Source organism: Gossypium raimondii, chromosome 3 (assembly GCF_025698545.1).
Source record: "Gossypium raimondii isolate GPD5lz chromosome 3, ASM2569854v1, whole genome shotgun sequence".
NCBI classification, from domain to species: domain Eukaryota; kingdom Viridiplantae; phylum Streptophyta; class Magnoliopsida; order Malvales; family Malvaceae; genus Gossypium; species Gossypium raimondii.
In genome coordinates this window covers 62,581,486-62,599,245 of record NC_068567.1, presented here as the reverse complement: position 1 = coordinate 62,599,245, position 17,760 = coordinate 62,581,486, and the positions used below count along the sequence as shown (strand labels likewise).

Here is a 17,760-nt window from a genome sequence, read left to right as displayed (position 1 = left end):
TTAATTGACTTAAACCTAATTTAACTACGTGTACTCTTTTATCAAACACGTATGTAGTAGGTAAAATTAAAACCACAAGATTCATTTTAATACTGCATTTTTGGCCGACTTTAATCAATGCTGTCTTACTTTAAATATGTTTAAAAGTTTAAGTAAGATTCTTAAATTTTTAAACATTTTAATTAAGTCCTTAAAGTATTAATATTTTATCAATCAGGTCTTTTTATCGGACGAGAAACATTTGTGTACTTAGGAGGGGTAGACAATGGCCTTGACCCCTAAAATGGGAAAATCCCTTTAAACCCTTCAAAATATAGTGAAATTATATTTTGGCTTTCAAGAATGATAAAATTATGATTTAATCCTATTGTATGGACGATTTGAATCTAACATGCTAAAAGATAGAATGAATATTAAATTTATACATCAATGTATAATAATGTTATGTCGAAAATGTTGTTAGTGATTTGTGAAAATTGAGTCAAATCAAAATTTCATGTAGAGAATTGCACATTAAACTAAAATTCATATACGCTTTGATATTTATCATTTAAATAATTTACAGTTTGAATCACGTGTTTTAAATGTACTCTACATCGTATTTGAGCTAATAGATAAATTTATAGATGGACTTGATTGATACAATATTGAATATTAAGGACTCAATTAAAATATTTTAAAATTAAAAGATTGATTTGAAATTTAGACACTAGTTGGAAATGGATCAATTAAATATATTTGAAATATTAGTTGAGGAATGGACAGGCGGAAACGGCTGTTGTCTCAATTATCCAATATGCAGTTTACCAAAACACCCTTCTGATCCAAACTATATTACCCCTATGCCTGTAACGGCTAGTTACAGAACCTGCAACAAATTTAAAACAATCGACTAAGGGAACGGCTTCCAAGAACAAAAAGGAAAATACTACTTGCCAAAGCCTTTGACTCTCTACCGGCTAGTTTACGCTCCGCTTCATCGTATCTTAGATCTCCGGCAACGAAAAATGGACAAATTTCAGATCAACGGTGCCGGCGACGAAGAAATAATCGGCGACGAATTCTACGAAAAGATTGAGGCTCCCAAGTTCGTAGACCTCGCCGCACCTGATCGTTGCCGCACTGAAAATGATGACCGTTACTGGTTTTGCCTCCGTGTCGGTGAGGTCCATTTTGCTTGAAACTATAATTTGATTTCGTAGATAAGAACAAAGCTTACATTTGTGGTTGGGTTTCATTAATTTGGTTTAAAACAAACTAGTACTCGATGTTAGGTCTCAATGATGTTTTTTTGTTGTTCTTGTTTCTCAGGATGTGATCAAAAGCATGAAGAAGAAATGGATCCTGAAGAAATTTATAAAAATTTTGTGCTTAGGGTTAGTACAAAATTTGCTCCCTTTTTTGTTTTCCCTTTTCATTTTTTCATGTCTTTAAGTGATTGCTGAACTTAAAGAACTGAATCTTTCAGGTTATGGCGGCTAGGAGTCCAAGTGTTGGGCTTAGAAAAGCTCTTTGCAGAAGAGACTCAAGGTATATACATGGAAATGTTCTTCACTGAGATTTGCATTCTATTTTTTCTTCATTGATTGTTTGATTTTATATACAATGCCTACTTCGTACCTATAACTCCTCCAAGCCCTTAAACGTGCTTAAGCATGCTTGAACTCATGTCCTTCTTGTTGCAATGATGATGGTACTGATTGAGGCTGTTTTTTATTGTCATTTTAGGTTGAAATTGGATTGTCCCCGTACGGTTCCTGCTAAATCTTCAAAGTCTAGAGTGTCAAGATTGGCTATGATCTCATCCATTTCAACAAAGATGGGTGAAGCTAAAGTGAAAGTTAAGCAGAGTTCGACTACCCCAAATGTGAAGAAGGCAACAGCAGCAAAGCAACCATCTACTAAGGCCTTGACTACTCCAAGGAACAAGAAAGGGGTGTCGAATCCGGGTACTTTTCGAAGTGTTAGGAACCCAAAACCGACTACAGTCGAGGTGCCAAAGGATAGAGTGGTGGCAAAGGCTTTGGTCTTTCATTCTCCAAAGAAGGCAGTGAAGTTGAAGAAGTCTGTGGAATGGAGTAGTTCATTAAGGAGGATATGTTCAGGGATGAAGAAGCTTGAGATTACTGATGGGAGTAAGAAGAATGCATTGGGGTGTAATAAACCATTAGCTGCTCCAAGGAAACAGTTAAGAGGGAGAGAGGTTAAAAGCCGAGTATACGATTCTTTGCATTGCCAGAATCAGAAGACTCAAGAAGCTAAATCTATAAATCGTTTGAAGAAAAAGAACGAAAATGAGTTACCATTGTCTGAAGCTGCTTTGGGTCGTCAACAGGATGAAAAGGACACAATTGATAGTACTTCTAAGAATCCTTCAGATATATTGGAGCAAGTAACAGGTCCCTCAAGGAGCAGCCATGAAGAGAACATTGAACCATGTCCTAAGGACAATGAAATCCCTGAAGCAACAGAGGGCGACGACGACAAAGAAAATGCTATGGCATCTAATATCAGAGTAAGTGAAAGCAAAGTCATGGAAATTGACAATAACAAGGAAAATTATGCAGCTTCTGATGAAAACAGGTATGGAATTCATGACATGTTTGTTCATACTTTTGTTTATTTATTATTCACTTGCATTCACCGTTGAATTTGCACCAAAATTTATTGCAGAAAATTGGATTGTGACACGGGCAAGTTGATGAATGAGACTCATAAAAACATTCAAAAGGTAGCTTGTTTATAAAGTTATATCCTTTGTTTGTTGTCTAATATATCTTTCTGGTTTTTCTAATGTCTGTTCATGATGATGCAGGTTGCTAAAGTGATAAGTAAGACAATGAAAGAAAACTCCACCGCAGTTAAAGGTGCTCAAGGAATGAATTACAGAAAGCCTAAGCTTACAAATCCGAAGCCTTTTCGACTTAGAACAGATGTATGGCATTGTTTATTGTAGATATTATTAAAATGCAAAATGGGCATCAAAATTTCTTTATGTTATCCTGATAATTTTCTGGCTGTTCAGGAAAGAGGAATTTTAAAGGAAGCAAACTTGGAGAAGAAGCATCTTCAAGCACCTGAAGGCGACAATGAATCAGATACAAGAACACATAAAGATCAAACAGTAAGTTAAAATTTCTATTTGTTTCCCATAGCTGTGTTCATTGGTCATCCAGGGAATTTGCTGAAGTTAATCCTATGGTATGTACTGTACTTTGTAGCAAACCATCAAGACCTCTAGCTTGATGAAACCGAAAGGATCCATGGAAAGAAAGATTTCAACCATTCACCAAAAACGTACCGCCCCTATGCATCAAAAGGCAACTCAAAAATCCGAGGGTGGATCAGAGAAGACTAGACCACGAGTGTAAGTAACAAATCTGGAAATATCCTTTGCTTTTTCATCAATGAAAATAAATTTGTATGTTCTCTAAAGGATAAAAAACTATATTCCTAATTCTTACAGGGTAGCAGCATTGAGTAGGAAGAAACTCGGTGCAATTAAGGAAATGTCACCTACAATGGCCAGACCCCTTAAGGGAACGTCGGACCCTAACAAGAATGGAACTTCCTTGACGAAGAAGGCATCATCATCGCAGCGAAGAAGGCATACAACCATACCAAAAGAGCCAAACTTTCATAGCCTTCATGCTCCAAAAAACTGCACAAAGAGAGTAGTAGCATGATGCAAGTGTATTTGCCTTGGTCACTAGCCAGCCACCCCTTTTTTTTTTTGAACACTCATTTGCTTGCTTGAATTGTTTCAATCTTTTGAGGGAATGCCAAGTTCCTTTTCAAGTAATTGCTTCTAAGCTGTAACATTTGTGCTACAAGAATGACATTGTATGAATTCATTTATAATATGCAAATATTCAAGATTTTTACCAATGGAGTTAGCAAGATAATATACATATCAAGTGTATTAAGGAATTGACATTATGTGCCTAAAGCTACTTAAGTTTATAACTTGCAAGATATGTAATAGAGTATGTGCTAATTTGAACAAGTACTCAAGCAATAAAGTTACATTATTATCTTTGAGAGTTTTCATTTATAGCACCATGATATTAAAATCACAATTATATGGCCTTCTCTGTTTCTATTGCCTGCACCAATCGAAAGTTTTCTTTTCCTTTCTCTTCTATAAATTTAGTTTTTTTTTCTGTTGAAATAGTTTTGAACGTTGCGAGTTTGCGAACCAAAATCCAAACAGTTTTTTTCTCTAATGTCTGACACTAGTCGTTAAATTGACTTAGATCTAACGTATGTTATTCTACTCATAGATGGATGATTGCCAGCGGATCGATCGTTGAATCATCACTTTGAGCTCACTAATTGAATTTAAAAAAAAAAACTTAACAACCCAGTAATTTAAATAAACATTTTTGAATAGCTCAGTGCTTTAAATTAAAACTTTCGATTAATTTAAAGATCATTTTATAACTTTTTGAAGTTAAATAATTAAAACTTAAACTTACTAATAATTTAGTATTGTACGTAATTTTTAATATATGTAAAAGAAGCCCAATTCATGAGGCCATTTTTTGTGCCCAAAAAGCTCAAACAATACCATCCAGAGTAAGAATAAACCCAACCAGGAAAACAAACAGTCACTGAATCTAGGGTTTCTCTGTGTTTGCCTTAAGCTTATTCAGTCAGTGAATTAAGCTGCTTTGTGAGAAATCAAAGGAGGAAAAAAAAAGAACAAAAATGTTGGATATCAATTTGTTCAGAGAAGAAAAGGGTCACAATCCAGAGATCATTCGTGAATCTCAACGTCGTCGTTTCGCCAAGGTCGAAGATGTCGATGCCATCATCGACCTTGACAAAGTCTATCGTCAATGTAATTACCGCTTTCATTTCTCACGTTTCGATTTGCTTATTCTTTTATTTATTTCCTAATAGTAAAATGTCTGTTACAGTGTTGTATGATCTCGAAAATCTGCGAAAAGAGTTCAACAAGATCAATAAGCAAGTTGCTCAACTTAAAATTGTGGGTTTCTTTCTCTATCTAGTGACAGTTTTTTTTTTTCTATAATTGCATTTTTATTGTTTGAATTGGTGTGGAAAAAAGGCTAAGCAAGATGCAACGGAGACGATTGCAAAAACAGAGGAGATTAAACAGAAAATCGCTGTGAAAGATACTGAAGTTAAGGATGCTTGGGCTGTTTTGAAATCTAAATTGGAGAAAATTGGGAATCTTGTGCATGATTCGGCTCCAATCAGTGACGATGAAGTGAGTTACACAGCAATTTTTTATTCATTTGGATAGTTTTTTATTGCTAAATAGTTTTAATTAGAATATTTTGACTTATTTCGCTAAAATAATACAGGCAAATAATGCTGTGATTAGAACTTGGGGTGAGAAGCGGTCAGAGCCTAAGCTAAAGAATCATGTTGACCTTGTCGAGCTTCTCGGGATTGCTGATACGAAAAAGGGTAATACATTTTTTTGAGAGTGAACATGCTCTGGCTTGCGTAATGTGAATGCATTTCTTTGGGAGGAGAAAATATGAATATATGATACATTTCCTGCATGAAATCGGCTGGCAAATTGGCTTGGTTTGTTTTTATTGTTGAATCGTTTTAACTGATTACCCTCGCTTTGTACTATAGGCGCTGATGTAGCAGGAGGGAGAGGTTTCTACCTTAAAGGAGATGGGGTGCGTCTCAATCAAGCTTTGATCAATTTTGGGCTTGATTTTTTGGAGAAAAGGGGGTATACAGCATTGCAAACACCTTTCTTCATGAGGAAAGATGTTATGGCCAAGTGTGCTCAATTGGCCCAGTTCGATGAGGAACTTTACAAGGTAACATTTGCATGTTGCTTCGATGGTCTTTTCTTTCCCTGTACCATTGAGATGCTCTTGATTCATAGATGACTTGGTTCTTCTTGATACTGATTTACTTTCTATTATGGAATGTTCTCTCATATATTATGAAAAAGGAACAAAAAGAAGCGTTGGTTGTTTTTTAATGTTCAGAAATGTGTTCTTCATTTGGCGGTTCATTGTTTTGACTGTTATTTTCTTTTCGTATAATAAGAAAGCATATCTGGTTTTGTTAGGTGACCGGTGAGGGTGATGACAAGTATCTTATTGCAACAGCCGAACAGCCCCTCTGTGCTTACCACGTGGATGATTGGATCCAGCCCTCGGAGCTACCTATAAGGTTCTATTCATGTCAAAATGGTGCCTCCATTGCTATTAAAAAATTGTCTTCCTTTTTGTTTATAAAAACTGTTTTTTCCCAGGTATGCTGGATTTTCGTCTTGCTTTCGTAAAGAAGCCGGTTCACATGGCCGTGATACTTTGGGGATTTTCCGGGTTCATCAATTTGAGAAAGTGGAGCAATTCTGCATTACCAGCCCAAATGGCAATGATTCGTGGGACATGCACGAGGAAATGTTGAAGAACTCTGAGGAATTTTATCAGGAGGTAAGATATTTTTCGAATTTATTGAACGCAAAAGGTCCCCAGCCTTTCACCTAATTCCATTTCTATTTATACTTAGGACTCTTTAAATGTCTACTTTATCTGGACCAGTGAACCTAATCAGGCTAGCTTCATAGGTTATCAATGGGCAGTCCTTGTGGTCTTAATAAAAAAACGAGTCTTTTCCCTCCAACTTAAGTTGCTGTAGTTTGCCTTTTATTAAAAGTTTGACTTTGCATGGATTTGTGTAAATCCCATTTTGCAGCTAAAGCTACCTTATCAAATCGTCGCCATTGTTTCTGGCGCTCTTAATGATGCTGCTGCCAAGAAATACGACTTGGAAGCATGGTTTCCTGCATCTCAAACTTACAGAGAGCTGGTGTCTTGCTCGAATTGTACAGATTATCAATCAAGGCGACTAGAAATCAGATACGGGCAGAAAAAGGTAGGTCCTGTTGGTTTGTCCTGTTATAGATGAGGAAATTTGTGGTTCATGCTTTGTGACTGTTTCTGTTGTTTTCGACTTTCAGAACAATGAACAGGCAAAACAATATGTTCATCTGTTGAACTCGACTCTCACCGCAACAGAAAGGACCATGTGCTGCATACTTGAGACTTACCAGAAAGAAGATGGTGTCGAAATACCCGAAGTTTTACAACCGTACATGGGTGGGAAGTCTTTCCTGCCTTTCAAGACCAAGCCGGCACCTGAAGCTAAAGGGAAGAAATCAAAGGCCTAGTAAGGCTCAAATTGGCTAAAACTATTTTTGTTGCTCTGAAATTGTTTGTCTTTAACCTTTTCTTTATGATGAAACTTGAGTATACCATTGAATTATTTGTGGTACATTGCAAAACATAAGCCGAATCCCCGCCTTGATACCACGTTTCGAGGTGTTGTTGGAACAAGGAGAAGGTGACATTTAAGGATTTGTATAACCATTGTAGTTTTAAGTTTTAATTGAATGTTTTCTCATTGATGTACAATAGAATGGATTTTTGTTCTTTTTTGGTTATCTTAAAGTCTCGAATTTTTGCATTATGAATTAAAATTTGATTGCAGTTATAAATGCTTGAAAAATATGAGAAGCAAATGATTTACTAATTCTCGTAGGTTAAACATAAAAAAAAATCAAAATAATTATTTTTATTTGTCTCGAATTACAATTTAATTTTAGTTATTTACATTTTAATTTTAGTCTTTTAAAATGTTACGTATTAGCTAGTTACACTATCGTTTTATTATATAAGTGATTAAAATATAACATTTTAAATATAATAGAATGATTAAAATATAATATTTCAAATATAATAGAATAAAATATATCCTGAAGCAAACCAAAAAAAAGGACTATTTTGATAGATTAAGAAAAAACCCTTTCTTTTCCAAGAAAGAGTTCATGTTTGGGAGAAATACAAAAATGAATGATATAGAACCGAACTTGATTTCTATAACTTCTACTATAAAAATATGCAATTGAAAAACCAAACTGTAATCAAACTGAAGTTTGAGGATTACATTTCCACTAGAAAATTGGCTGTAATTTACAGAGTTGGTGCAATGAAAACCAACATTAAAGTGATAAATTTACAAACAAGCCTCTGCCCGACCCGTCAACTATGGATCATGATCATTACCTTACCACCAGCTGAGTTCCAAGGCTTCAAGGAACCTGTTTTCCAAGGCAGAATCAGCAGATAAACAACGATCAACCTCCATTTTTGACTCTTTGCTAATAGACCCAGATTTTGTTCGAACAAAAAAGCTTTTACCCAGTGCAATCCATTTCAAAGCAGAGGCCTTTACCTCCGGTGGCGGTGAAGTAGGAACGACCGGTGAAGTAGTTTCGCCGAGATGGGGAAGAATCAACATTGCAGCAGTAGGCGCCATAATTAGATATGAAATCAATGATCTTTCACTTGCTTATTTGATAAATTGACAGTCAGCTGTTTTTTAAATAAAGGGATTTGGAAGAGGTTCGGAATGAGAAAACCAGGGAAACAGTCTGTGGGCATTTCAGTCGGTTTAAGTTTTCAGTAGTCTGGTGGGGGGAAAAATACGATACTAGTCCCTATGTTATACCTCAGATTGTATTTTGGTCCCTTTATTTGAAACATAAACAAACTTAGGCATTAACTTTTACACATTTTATTCAATTTAGGCCCTATTCTTTTATTTGGACCATATTTGACCTTCCATTCTGTAGGAGCTAAATTGTATAAATGTGTAAAATTTTTTTATTACTTATATTTAAAACACCATGGATTAATAAATATAATAATTGAATTTTTGTTTCAATTTAGTACTTGAGTTTGGGTTCAATATTCACTTTGGTACCTGAGTTTTTACAATTTGATACCTTTTTTCTTGGTTTCATGTACCTGAATTTAATTTCCATGTTCAATTTAACTCCTATGTTTTGTTTTTTCTTATCTCAATTAAATACTTAAATTTTTTACTAGAGCATGCATGTCAAGCATTCTTTCAATCGTTTGGTCTGTTACGATAAAAAAAGAAAAGTAAAACTTAAGTACTAAACCTTTCGCAGATTTTGACTATATCCCCACCATAAACAATGAGCGCAAGACAAAAAGATAATGGAACGTGGAAACCTTTGATTTGATTAATCTTCGGTTCACCACTACACCAACCCTTTAAGCCGTTGGTTTTCTGATACTGTTGCTGTAGATACACGACAGGGCGGGACACACGTGCTGTCCTGCTTCTCTCACTAGTTCTAAGATGATCAAAATTCCTAAATATCCCAACTTTAATTTTCAATATGTAAGTTTGGTTCATCACTAAAAACGCATTAACATGATAAAAGTTGAAGCTTGTTTGTTCGAGCTTTGCCGGGTCCTTGCATGATGTATACGGTTCTAAATGAAAGAAAAAGGAAGAGAATGACTGAAATGAATCATTAGTCCTTTTGCATTATCTTCATTAAGTGTATACATGGGGGATGTGTAGTTTCAAAAAAGAAAAAACTGGAACTTTACCATGAAAATGCTTAACAGCCAAATGTATTGAACTGGTTTTGGCTGAAAATAAACAAAACTTTTCACTAAAAAAATACCTTCTTCAGCAACAATGTTAAATCAGTATCTATAACAAATGTCTTCAAGCTTTGATGCTTCTAATGTTGTTGCTCATCTGCTGTCATTGGAAACCCATTCTCACTATCTATTTCTCCGTACAAACTACCTCGAGACTCCGGACCTTCAGACCGATTAAGTACACCGTCTTGCTTTGCTTCGGCCACTTGAAACAGGGTGACTTTATGTCTCGATGATTCATCCTTGATTGAGGTTGATAATGTCGATGCTTCAGCCTTATCGGTTCTCGCCTAATCAAACAAAGTTAATCCATCCAAGATTGTAATGACATGATGTTAAAAAAGCCTATATGCATCCAAGTACCACGTACCTGCAATGGCTTCATAATATCTGGTTCTCGATCATCGGTTTTGTTGAGTTCTTCTTGAGCTTGTAACTCCATGGAATTTCGAAAAAGCTGACGTAGAAATGTTACGTCATCGGACATGACACCAAATCCTTTCAAAAGCTTGGATCCAAGTTGTAAACTTGTCTGCACAAAATAGGATATTGGAAGTCAAGGAGCTGAAGCATGAAAGCTGAACCTTGTAATAACAATGAAGAGCAAAAGAAATTATCAGTACCTCCGTATTCTCTAAGATTGCGTCTGTTGCACCGGCTTTTTTTAAATCTAAGAGATGTTTGAGGTCTTGAGCTCTTGCATAGATTGGAACCTTCTCGAAAGCATATTTTAGTCAAAGATTAGCAATTCATTTTATCGAAAAAAGTAGAAAATGCAATAGTAGCTTATAAGTTTACATGAAATAAAGTATGAATGGATCAATAATGGCAAATGCAGCATTAATAAAGGCCACCCAGGACAAGAAAGAGCGAGCTATTACCGCGGGGAAGGCAAGTCGAAGCCTTTGAACAGCTTCAACTGTCCTCTTTTTTCCTCGGTACATAATCATGACGGCCTTCGGGGACTTGATACCAGCAGACTGCAGAACACCTGGACTTGACCCATCTCCATAAAGAATCGGGAAACCGAGCTTTCTAGATGCCTGTGAATGCAGTGACAAATATTTTCAATACCGTTACCTATCGGTAATGAAATAGCGTATGTTATCATCAGTTTATATGATGAAATTTGGATACCTTCACCACAGAAGGATTGAGGTCAAAAGCTATATAATGTAATCCCATGAAGTCACCATCTACTCCAGAAGCAAGCGGAGTCGACAAAAAATTAGCAAGTACCTGCAAGTAAAAACATTTTAGACTTAACTCGTGTTGCTGCCACATGATAATTATCACTATTACTGCATGATATTTGACATACCTGGCCCATTTGGCCAAAGCCAATGATAACAACGGGTTCACTTGCATCAAAGTTCACCATCTCATCGGCATCATTCTGTGAAAATTTCTTCTTTAAGTTCACACAGATAAACTCGTTTCCGAAGCAAGATGATGAGAGAAAAAAATAGTCATTGATGATACTGAAATGAAATACTATTACGAACATACATCTTCATTAAACTTGTTGTCAACAAAATCAGCAGCCCTTCTTCCAACTTCATTAAGCAATGGGGTTAATGCCATTGACAGTACCACAACAATAATAAGCAGCTTATTAAGCTCAAGCGGTAGCACCCCAAGGCTGCACGAGGATGGCAAAAGACTTTATAAGCATAAAAACGGAAGTGTTTTACTTAGAGACTAGTTACTCATCTAACGAACCTGTTAGCAAGAGAAAAAACAACGAACGCAAACTCGCCTCCTTGTGATAAAAGAAATCCTACTCTTACACTTTCCTGTAAGGTAAGTCCAACACGAGGACCGATAGCTGTAATGATAAATGTTTTGATGACAATTAAACCGGACAAGAGTGCAAGCACACTTGGCCATTCTCGGTAAAGAAGCTGCAAAACAAAGCCGATATAAACTTGCATTAATCAAACAATATGAAGCACTGATACCAGATGCGAATAAGAAAATGGAGAGTAATGAAGGAAAATACGTACTTAAAATGATTACAATACCTGCAAGTCAATTGAAGTTCCAGTAGTCACGAAAAATAACCCGAGAAGCAACCCTCTAAATGGTCGTATATCAGCTTCAATCTGTGTCCGGAAATTTGTTTCTGCCAATAATGCTCCAGCCAGAAATGCTCCAAGCTGAATAACGAAATTGAATGTAGTTATTACAAGGCTTGAAATGCATCAATCTTAAGCATTATCTGCTAATGAGAATACATATCAAACCGTATCACTGAAGCCTAACTGTTGGGTCATAAGGGAAGTTCCCGCAACTGTTAACAAGCAAAGAGCAACAAAGGCCTCCGAGCTCCTTGTTTCAGCAACAACCTGAAAATTTAAGAAACCAGGGTCATTTTTTGTTCTTCCTTTTTTGTCTCTGTTTAATAACAAACTCAACAAACCTCGAAAACTCTCCTAAGAATGTATTTTCCTCCAAGAGAAAGTATACCAAGCCCACCTAGCGCCTTTAAACTTTCTTTAGCTAGCATTGGCCAAATACTGTCCTCTATTATGTTCTGCAAAGTTGAAAAAGAGATTAAAAATGGTAGTAGATGACAGTGACTCCCGGATACACCCGATAAGCACATGATCTACCTGGCTCTCGAGCACTGGAAGTATGACTAAGAGAGGAACAACAGCTATGTCCTGCGAACATCAAGAATAGGACCCAAATGAGGTTATTGACATCCAAATTTTGATGTCTACTTCGCATTGAATATAGAAAAATCCACGAATGGAATGGAATAAATAAGGCAAGCATGTATTGACCGTAAGTAAGAACCTGTAAAAGTAGTATCCCCAGAGTTGCTGAGCCAAATCTTGTTGGCAGCTCACCCTTCTCTGCAAGAAGCTGTATTTTATGATTGTAAGCTTAGAATGCAAGATATGCTTATTGTAATGAGCACAGCACAATTTTAGCCTAACCACAACGGTTTATACGTATCTACCCAAAGTGACAAAAGTAGCAAAATGAAACAACCATTCTTAGATATCTACAAGTAGAATACCTGTAGAACAAAAGCTGAAGAAGATAGAGATAAAGCAGCACCAATCACTATGGCTTCATCAACACTTCTTATATTAACCTACAAATGTACCAACAAGGAAAATTAAGCTAAACCGGTTTACTCTAATACGTAACTGCTGTTCAAAACATTCAGATTATAAGCATTACTAATTCTGAATTAGTAAACATATCCACAAGTCCATGCAAAAAGTAGCACTAGAGTTTGCACAATGACACTCAACGGAACACCAACTGGTAAGTAGCAGTGCTGATTAAAGCATTAAACAAATAAATGCAGATACAATAATGATTAAAGAGTCAAGGATTAAAGTATTTTCACCAGGTCAGGCCCAGAGTGAAAGAGGAACTGCAAAATTTTTGTTCCAACAGCCCCGTTAGGCGGAAGTTCAAATGCAGTGAAAGCAAGGGTGGACAGAAAGACCTTACAAATAGAAAGAGAAAAAAGACAATATCAATCAAGCAGTTCCATATCTTACATGTTTTAACAACTTAACTCATTCTTTGTCATTTCCAATATAATGTTGCTCGGTTGTTTTACAAATATGAGAAGAGAATGTAAGATTTTCAACCTCGATGCACAACCGGACTAAAATAGCAGTTCCCAATGATATCATTACCTGAGTTAATCCCATGCCAAAAGCAAATTTAGCAAGAGCTTTCAGGCGATCAAGTGATAGCTCTAAACCCATTTCAAACAGCTGAAAAGGAACATGTATTAGACCAAAATTAATATGCATGATAGTAACAAGGTATTCTACGAGTAATTTGCAGCTTTAGAAAGCCAAATAATATAGAAAATACCTAAAAGATGGCTATCAATCCAATAACTAAGACCAGATATGTCATGCAATTGAACTTACCAGAAAAAGTATCCCCCATTCAGACAGGACTTTGACATCTGTAAGATTTCTAATCAATGCAAATCGATTCAGTACAACCCCGGCAAAGAAGAATCCAAGTATCTGGAAGCAATTAGTATGTAATTTTTGTTAAACATTAGGGATGAAAGACTATCAACCAAAACGGATATCATCTATAGTTTCTTCTATTTTGCATATATGTAATGTCGATACATGAAATGGCAATGGGGAAAAAAAGAACAATTTGAGAGACTAATGCTACTTGAAGTGTTTATTCTTACAGGGCTTGCTCTAATGATCTTGAATGCAGGAACAACCAAGACAGTGACAGCCAAGAATGTAAGAGTATCCAATCCTAAATCATTGATGACATCAATAGCACTAGCAACTTCAACCGCTGCATAGATTCGCGACCTTCTCTGGTGGAACAGTCCATGATTGGAGAAACTAAGTCCTCTCGAATTAGATGGTGATGAAGGTAAAGAAGGTGTGCCACCAAACATATGCTTTAAAACATGAGTGCAATTATTCATTCTTGCTTTTACGGATAATGGTCTAGAATGGAAAAGAATGTTATTGATATATGGCACGTAAGAAGAATGCCCAGAAAACCATGACATAGCTTGAGAGTATGCGCCACCCTGGTTCTTTCGCTTAACAAAGTCATAACCCTGCAGTAAAAGAACGGTTCAAGAATGAAATAACACAACACTCACTAGGTAGAAACTAGAGTTCTCTAAAATCAAGTTCTTAACACATTTTGGCAGCTAAAATTGATTTCCAAACTATTACAACACTAGGAAAATGATTGTAAAAATAGATTAAATTTTATTGTTCTTGAAATAGCAATAGATTATAAGGAAGCCAAATCAAATTAAAAGAGTTTTAACTATTTAATTAGAACAATATCCAGAACTTCAAGCTACTAAGCTTAGTCTTGGAAGATTTAGCAAAAGGCTCTAAAGGAGGGGTTCACAACATACATATAAAACATAAGGACAGTTCAAAATCCTTTTTGTAAAGCAATTTAAAGAAAGAAAAACTATAGGTTAGCACTTTAATCGTTCAAGAAAAACACAGAGAAAAATGTCAACGCCAAGAGATTACATACCTTGGGACTATGGCAACAAGATACTGATTCCAACATGGTGTTAAATCGGTTTAAAGACCAAAGACTCAAGAACCTGAAACAGACAACTTCTAAGGCATTTTCCTGATTGTTTTAAGAAACTCTAAGGATTCTTGGGAAAAAAAGAAAAGAGAGATATGAACTCTGGGTTTTTTTTTTTTTTGAATTATGTCCATTTGTTACTGTTTCTTGTGTGTGTATTTTAAGGGGGTAAAGAAGAGAGGAGAGGAAGTGGCCACGACATGTTTAAAAGCTGTGTTTTCAGGGAGCTTGTAAAGAATTGAATTGTCCCAACCAGAAGTGTGTTTGTGAGGACTATGTAAAATATATGTTCGGTTGAAGACAAATAGGAAGTGGTTTCTATTTAGACAGGTTAGCAGTAAGGTAACATTATGTACACGTGGCGGTTATGGATAGATTATCTAAAGAAAAAACAATTGTGAACATTAGATAAGGTTCAGACTTCAGATTTTTTAGCATCAAAACGCTTATGGTTAAAATATGCCTATAGTCCTTGTACTTATATTTTCAGAAATTTAGTCCCTCTATTTTTTAGATTTTCTTAAAAATTTAGGGTAATTACAATATTTTCTTTAATTACGTGACTATCAAGTGAGTAGTTTTTTAATTTCAAAATGTAACAACAACGAATTTAATAAAAAAAATTATCTTTAAAAAGTAGAAGGACTAAATTCCTAATTTTTGAAAAATACCAAGACTATGAGCACATTTTAACCAAAGCTTGTTCTTCATCTCCACCGTATATCTCTAAGTCTGAAGGTGGTTACCTAATGAAATACTTTTAAAGTTTCAAGAGCTCAACCTTATGAACACAACGAAATCGAATGATCAAACAGATAAACCATAAACATCTCTGGAATTTATCTGAATTCTGAAACCAAGTAGCACCTGAAATAGCTAGGCAAAGTAAACTATATATCCATGGGTTCTTCATCTTTACTGATTCAAAGAAGCTCCGGAAATTTGCCCTTCTGGTAACAGTACATGAAACTCGAAGAAATTCGAGATTTTGCCTTCATTTCAAGGAAGCATGAAGTTCAAACACAATAGAACCATCAAAATAGAATTTAATACAGAACTTACATACATCATTATGGACATGTTTCTATACAGAATGAATAAATAGTACCAACATATATGCTACTATAACCAAGAATTTGCAGGAGCAAACTTGAGTGATATGCTATTAACACAATGACGTTCATTCGTCGGCGTTCGAAAACCTTCACCTCTAAAAACATGGCCTAAATGACCACCACAAGCTGCACAAGTGATTTCAGTTCTCATCCCATCAGGATCCGGCTGGTTAAACATGACACACCTCTCATCATTAGTCAAATTTACTTGAAACATATACCATTTTTATAAGATGATACAGAGGAAAATCGAGGAAGAAAGCTAACATTTCGATTTATAGCTCCTGGGAGACCTTTATAAAAAGCAGGCCAACCACAACCAGGATTGAATTTTGTTATGGATCTGTAAAGAGGAGTGTTACATCCAGCACAGTTATAAACACCATCACCAAAGAATTTGTCATATTCTCCTGTGCCTGGATACCTATACAGCATCAAAATATTGCCAGGAATTTTATCAATGGATATGGCATTAAAAGAACATCCTTTGAATAAACTGCCTTGAAGAGATTCATGAACAAAAGCAGCTAAAAAGGACAGATTTCTTTTTGCACATTAATCTACCAAACTCTTCTAATAAACACTATAAAAGCTCAAAATTTATTCAATATTCCATAGAAAAAAAAAAGTGTTGATCAACACTGGTACTAGCTTAGGAAACTTACTCAGTGCCCTTTTGTCTCAAAATTCGAAACTGTTCAGGGGAGAGAATAGCACGCCACTCTTCCTCGGATTTCTGGAGCGACCCCGGAGCTGCCATGGCCACGACTTGACTTCCACGGTATCTACGCTTGCTCTGGAGAAAGGACCTACTGGACTCTGATAAAGAAATTGAGCAAGAAATAGCCTTCGGTGAAGAAAATGGAAATCTCAAGCGCCTATTACAAGGAAGAACATAATTAGCAGCGGTGGCGGTGATAAGGAGTAGTGATTTCGGGGAAGAAGAAGAAGAAAACGGTGTCGTTTTGAGGATATGAAGCCCCATTTGTGAGAGTGAGTTGGAGATTGGCGAATAAACAATGGGTAGAAGATAACGCAAAGGCGGAAAATCCTACTCCATTGATTTGATGAAAAAAAAATCTTCAAAAGGACATGTCGTACAAGTAATTAATCGAATAACGTCAAGTCCACATTACTCTGGCTTCTTCACTCGCGCGAAACCAGCCGAGTTTCATGTTGCTTATAATGATCAAACAACAAAATATGTTTAGCTTGGTGTTTTCCTTCATTTTCTTAGCAACCAAACCGAAAATCTTTATGAATTATGTTAGTGGAGAAGGAGCTGAACTTGGAATTCAGTTTTGTTTATCATGCAAATTATGCCTTTTTTCCTTGAATTTCGCCTTGGTTCCCATTACAGGTTTTGTCCTCATTTATATAAGATTATATATTAATGTAATTTTATATTTTAACCCTTTGAAATTTGTATCGATAAACTAAAATAGAAGTCAACTACGAATTTCTTTTATCACCCAATTATAAAAAATTACAAAGTAATCATTCAATTATAATTTTTTATCACTTAGTTATGAAAAATTACAAAATGATCATCCAACTATTTAATTTTATTTTTGTTTTTATCACGAGCTGGTTAACATAAAATTAAAACACCCAAAAATTCAGGATAATTGAGTGGCAAAAGAAAAAATTGAATAATTGAGTGACAATTTTATAACTTTTCATAATTGAGTGACAAAAATTTTTACTAATAATTAAGTGATCATTTTGTAACTTTCATAATTAGATGACGAAAAAAAAAGAAACATAATTCGATGAGTACTAATATAATTTACCCAAAATTTATGATTCATCTCAGGGTCAATGAATATGAACTTTGTAGTAGTTTGCCACATATAGTGCATATAAAAGAGAAAGAAAAAGGCAAAGATGATTCACACTACACCACTCAACAAGATATTGTAACACATAGAGCCATGCATATGTTTTCTTTTATAAAAATATACAATAGATCTGCCATAATTGCAAGCCTCTAAAATCTGATCTCCATCAATTCCTTTCATTTTAGGATTCAGGAACATTATCAGATTTCGTTATATCATATCATATATATATATATA

At 35.4% G+C, this 17,760-nt stretch overlaps 4 protein-coding genes across 4 annotated transcripts; 2 read left to right on the top strand and 2 right to left on the bottom strand.

Moving 5' to 3' along the window:
• The first annotated feature begins 895 nt into the window (after positions 1-895).
• LOC105795484 (uncharacterized) lies at positions 896-3,888 on the top strand. The gene is made up of 9 exons (XM_012625125.2): positions 896-1,161; positions 1,312-1,376; positions 1,469-1,530; positions 1,729-2,583; positions 2,674-2,731; positions 2,816-2,935; positions 3,026-3,124; positions 3,222-3,367; positions 3,467-3,888. The coding sequence occupies exons 1-9, from the start codon at positions 1,008-1,010 to the stop codon at positions 3,684-3,686; spliced, it is 1,779 nt and encodes a 592-aa protein (XP_012480579.1). The 5' UTR covers positions 896-1,007; the 3' UTR covers positions 3,687-3,888.
• Positions 3,889-4,582: 694 nt separating this feature from the next.
• Positions 4,583-7,447, top strand: LOC105795483 (serine--tRNA ligase). Its single transcript, XM_012625124.2, has 9 exons — positions 4,583-4,843; positions 4,923-4,993; positions 5,075-5,236; positions 5,334-5,439; positions 5,617-5,810; positions 6,068-6,171; positions 6,254-6,437; positions 6,700-6,879; positions 6,965-7,447. The coding sequence occupies exons 1-9, from the start codon at positions 4,711-4,713 to the stop codon at positions 7,172-7,174; spliced, it is 1,344 nt and encodes a 447-aa protein (XP_012480578.1). The 5' UTR covers positions 4,583-4,710; the 3' UTR covers positions 7,175-7,447.
• Positions 7,448-9,340: 1,893 nt separating this feature from the next.
• On the bottom strand, positions 9,341-14,848 carry LOC105795482 (K(+) efflux antiporter 3, chloroplastic). Its single transcript, XM_012625123.2, has 19 exons — positions 14,508-14,848; positions 13,678-14,067; positions 13,397-13,498; positions 13,154-13,234; positions 12,856-12,957; positions 12,517-12,594; positions 12,291-12,359; positions 12,104-12,154; positions 11,911-12,024; positions 11,735-11,836; positions 11,513-11,647; positions 11,211-11,392; positions 10,998-11,130; positions 10,810-10,884; positions 10,626-10,727; positions 10,370-10,531; positions 10,112-10,201; positions 9,859-10,020; positions 9,341-9,778 (listed from the first exon to the last, which is right to left on the bottom strand). The coding sequence occupies exons 1-19, from the start codon at positions 14,541-14,543 to the stop codon at positions 9,569-9,571; spliced, it is 2,376 nt and encodes a 791-aa protein (XP_012480577.1). The 5' UTR covers positions 14,544-14,848; the 3' UTR covers positions 9,341-9,568.
• A 673-nt stretch (positions 14,849-15,521) lies between these two features.
• On the bottom strand, positions 15,522-16,813 carry LOC105795481 (peptide methionine sulfoxide reductase B5). The gene is made up of 3 exons (XM_012625122.2): positions 16,348-16,813; positions 15,950-16,106; positions 15,522-15,848 (listed from the first exon to the last, which is right to left on the bottom strand). The coding sequence occupies exons 1-3, from the start codon at positions 16,665-16,667 to the stop codon at positions 15,690-15,692; spliced, it is 636 nt and encodes a 211-aa protein (XP_012480576.1). The 5' UTR covers positions 16,668-16,813; the 3' UTR covers positions 15,522-15,689.
• Between the last annotated feature and the right edge of the window lie 947 nt (positions 16,814-17,760).